The sequence below is a fragment of the Octopus bimaculoides genome, chromosome 2 (genome assembly GCF_001194135.2).
Source record: "Octopus bimaculoides isolate UCB-OBI-ISO-001 chromosome 2, ASM119413v2, whole genome shotgun sequence".
NCBI lineage: Eukaryota > Metazoa > Mollusca > Cephalopoda > Octopoda > Octopodidae > Octopus > Octopus bimaculoides.
Genome location: NC_068982.1, coordinates 128,072,166 through 128,076,836, shown reverse-complemented (window position 1 = coordinate 128,076,836; position 4,671 = coordinate 128,072,166). Strand labels below are relative to the sequence as shown.

The 4,671-nt window shown below is 34.2% G+C and overlaps 1 protein-coding gene across 1 annotated transcript in view; it reads right to left on the bottom strand.

Moving 5' to 3' along the window:
- LOC106874304 (ankyrin repeat and IBR domain-containing protein 1) overlaps window positions 1–4,671 on the bottom strand; it is a 304,438-nt gene that overhangs the window by 102,350 nt on the left and 197,417 nt on the right. Inside the window, exon 6 of the mRNA XM_052965880.1 lies at window positions 2,820–2,945. Within this exon, the coding sequence (XP_052821840.1) occupies window positions 2,820–2,945 (126 nt within the window). The remainder of the gene's footprint in view (window positions 1–2,819; window positions 2,946–4,671) is intronic.

Sequence of the window (4,671 nt, the reverse complement as noted above, 5' to 3'; positions counted from 1 at the left end):
GATGATGATGAAGAGATGAGGAATTATGTACATTATTTACATTTGACAGATATTTGTCCTCATCATGTTTGTAGTTAACACAATGTTTTGGCTGATATACCCTCCAGCCTTCATCAGGTGTCTTGGGGAAATTTCGAACCTGGGTTCTCATTCCTAATGTATTTTTCGATATTATTATTATTATAATTATTATTATTATCATTATTATTATTATTGTTCAGGTCACTGCTTCGAATCGAACTTGGAATCTTGGGGTTAGTAGCCTACGCTCTTAACCACTACGCCATATGCCCGTGAGCATATGGTGTAGTGGTTAAGAGCACAGACGTCAAATGTAAATAATGTTATGAAATTTTGATGATGTTTATTTTGGGAATGATATTGCAGGGTAGGTATGAGAGACTGGATCTGCCCAGTGTAAATACCAGAGAGTTAAGCAATATATGATGGACTCACTCTTCCCTATTGAGCACATGCATTTGTTGAATCAACCGAACAACTTATTCATTAAATTAGTGTACCAAGTGGCTGAGTATTCCACAGGTGTGTGTACACTTAATATGATTCTGAGTAGAATGAATATGATATTGCTGTAACAAAGCTAAACTTTTGAATAACAGATACAACCCATCAGACAGGCTTCCACATAGTTTATTTTTTATCTTTTACTTGTTTCAGTCATTGGATTGCATCCATGCTGGGGCACTACCTTGAAGGGTTTAGTTAAACAAATAGACCCCAGGACTTAGCCTTGTACTTATTCTGTTGGTCTCTTTTTGCTGACTGGGGTTGTCAATTAGTGGTAGGAGACAAACACAGATACAAAGACAAATGCACATAAATACATATATACAATGGGATTCTTTAAGTTTCTGACCCCTAAATACACTTCCTAGGCTTTGGTTAGCTCAAGGCTATATGAGAAGATACTTTCCCAAAGTGCCATGCAGTGGGACTGAACCTGGAACTATGTGGTTGGGAAGCAAACTTCTTATAATGCAGCCATGCATCAATTTCATTTACATGGCTTGAGTGAAGCCAAAGCTCTGGTAAAGATACTTGCTCAAGGTATCAGATAGTAGGAACAAACCCAAGACCTTGTGGTTGTGAAGTGCATTTCATAGCCACTTAGCCACGCCCATATTCTGCCAGTGTGTCTTTCTTTTTTTAAGATGCTACAGATTATGTGGAATTTTGTAACTAAAAATGTATAAAACAGTCAAATAATCTTCTGTCATCACATTGCCTTGCAGTATCCCACATTCTCCACCACAAGAAAATATGTTTCCAGGCTTTAGAAGTGGTAATAGCCATTGCAGGAATTTTTTATTACAATAATATATATTTGCTTATGTGAATTAGGAAATGGTGGCGAGTGAAATTTTCTAAATAGAATTATGAGCCTTCACTATATAGAAAATAGTCTAATATCAGGGCATATAACAGAAAGTGTGTGTTCAATTCCCACGCATACTAATGCCCATTTTTTCCATTATAGGGGCTTTTATGCCCTAATATTAAACTATTTTCTAGAGCCACTATACAGTGAAGGCTTATAATTCGATTCCAAAATATTTATTTATTATTTATCTATATACATACACATTTGATATTACTGTTTGGAAAATTCTCTTCTCATAACATGCTTTATGATAAGCAAAATAGTTTAATAATATACTTATAAGCTAGAATTCAAAGTTTATTCGTTGATTCATGTTATTGCCAGGCTTTTGTTATTTCTGATATGAATGGTTGTGCAGTTTCCCTTTGAAGTTCACTTGTTTACACATAAAGCATATGAGATATTTTAAAATAATTTCTAATAAAATTCTATCTGCAATAAAACACATACACACATGCACGTTTACATGAAATATTAAATAGTAAATATTTCTTCATAGCTGATCATTTAATAATCTTTTTTTTGTTTTTCTTTATAAAATATAAAGACTAACAATTTCAATACAGACAGAAACAGAATAATTTTACAATAAAGATTTGCAATTTTCAATTGTCTATTCTTCAGATATAATACATGGTCCAGTGAATTCTACTAATATAATTGTTATAGAAAAGTTAGAGAAATTCTATTGTAGTAAATATTATTGGATGACATTTGATATTTTGTTTGTAGGAATCCTATGTAAAAGGATAACTTTTAGAAAACTTTTATGTTTATATTATTTTTCAGTCTTCCTATTTCTATCAGTAAAGGTTGAAATTATAACCCTGGATATTTGCTTTAATAACCCTTTCAATCTAAATTTAAATGACCCTTGTCACTATTTTGTAGATTTCCCACTTCTATAAAACAGCTTTCATTTGACTAGGAAAATAATGTGATTTTCAAGTATGTGATGTGACAACACAATAACTAAATTTTAAGCAATGCTGAAATCTAAGGGAACATCTAATTTCATTTTATCTATCAAGCTGTTTCTCAGATGTATCGATATTTTATAATATGAGTTGTTTGTTGAAATTGTTGTTTGCATTTTGAACAGCAAAGTCTAAAATGATGATCTGCATACTGATTCTTAATACATTCCAGCAGATTTAAATGTAAATATGTTAGTCATTGTTGTACATGTCACAGGAGAAAAACTCCTCTTTTACAACATGTTCATAACACACTTGGCACATTGGTGCAAGGGGTTCTGGGACATCAGTATATCAACATATTTTTCATCAGCTAGAAATACTCAGTCCTTTGAGTCTAAACAGCCACCGATGTGGTTTATAATTTCTGCAAACAAGCTGTTTTCTGATCAGTGTGAATATCTGCTTAATGAAATACTGGATCAAAACTGGGTACTTACAGAGAACACCATTTTTGATTCCAAAAACAAAGCAATGTCTCCATGTCCATTTTTTTCCGCAATATCACAAGGTGTCAGTTGATCTACATTTTCTATAAATAACGGAGATCCATTTTGTACAAGTAACTGAAAAAAAACCAAAAGTTTTATATGCAATCAATTAAAACAAAAGGAAGTTAGAATAAGGAAATAGTAAAAAAAATTAAAACAACATTGACACAATTATCCTTGTTAATTTTGAAGTATGATCATTACATCAACCAGATTATCAGATGTAGTTATACACTGCTAGTCACAATGCACTTCACCACATCGTTTTGGCCTTCAAATGATTTCACCTCACTGGCTAGGTGGGCAAGTTGACATTCCCACTGAACAGGATACTGATTCATCACAGGGTTACCTGTTTATAGCTGAGCTAGAGTAATGTGAAATGAAGTATTTTGCTCAAGAACACAAAACACCACTAGTCTGGGAATTGAAACAATGATCTTGTGATTGAGTGTGCAATACCATAACTCCAAGCCATGCACCATCACTTAAAGTATAATAGTAATCAAGAAAAAAAAAAGAAGAAATATTTGGGTTGATATTTTAAGGTAGAAATAATTTATTTTCTATTTCAGGGTTTAATTAGAAAAGATTGGGCAATGCCCATAATCACTTTGAAGTCCTCTGAATCAGAAGAGAGAAACACAGGAAACCATCCTAACATGCAAGCAATACATCATGCCTTCCACTCAGACACCAATCTCTTACTCATTAACTATTCAGACTATTTCTGTTGTCCAGTTTATATTCTCTATTCCAACTTTACTCGGAAAATTACAACTTCCTCTGCATGTAATCCACTTAACTGTCACACCTGGATATTATTGGCAACGAATTACTTCCAGTTGCTCCCACTTAAAAATCCCCCTTTTTTTATTCTTCTGAATTAATTCTCTGGTCGGCAGCAACTTTTTAATTATCACTCTCATCCTTCATTGAAAACATCTGTCTCACATCCCTCTTCTTTAAAACTTGTTCTAGCTCCCTTCAACAATGATGTCTACAATAAGAACTACAACTATTACTACTACTCTTTGCTAATGCACTCCTACCACATTGATGCTAGCATTGCAGAAGCTGAATCATATGAAATTTTCAACAGATCACTGCTTGCTCTTATCTATGATTGACACAAAGACACTCCAGACAAACCTCATTTCTTTCTTACCTTCAACCCTGTCCTATCCTTTTCCAAACACTTACTATCTCTTCCCCTACCAGGTTATCTGACTTCTACCTAATCAATGCTTCCCACCATCCATTCACACATAGTGATGAATCCCCTATCTTTAAAACCTGTGACTCTTCCATTATTATTCTGATGATCCTTGACAACAAATATACTTCATTACAGATACATTGACATCAGCTAATCTGGTGGCCAAGGCTACTCTCTTAGTCATATCCCTTCACTTGCCTCAGACACCCAGAGCTCACAACACCATAGTTTGTAAGTGGCTGACCTGCAGCTGCACACAAGTAATTCAAGTAAAGAATGACAGACACAACATCTGGAGAAACACCTCCACCAACTGGGTAGATTTTATTCATCCACTATTGCAATTCCTCCAACACTATTACAATTCCATAGCATATAAATATGCTCTTAGCTTAGACTTTTTGGTGGGCAACCAGATTGAACAGTCTCAAGTGTAACTGCCTGAAACTGTAAGGATATCTGATGACTTGACTGACGAAAGAAAGCCACAAATGACCGTTCTTTTTTCCCCGTCTGCCTTTGTATCGTCTGTCTGTCGGATGCTTTATTGTCCTCTATTGTGTTTTTTGTTCCATTTATATA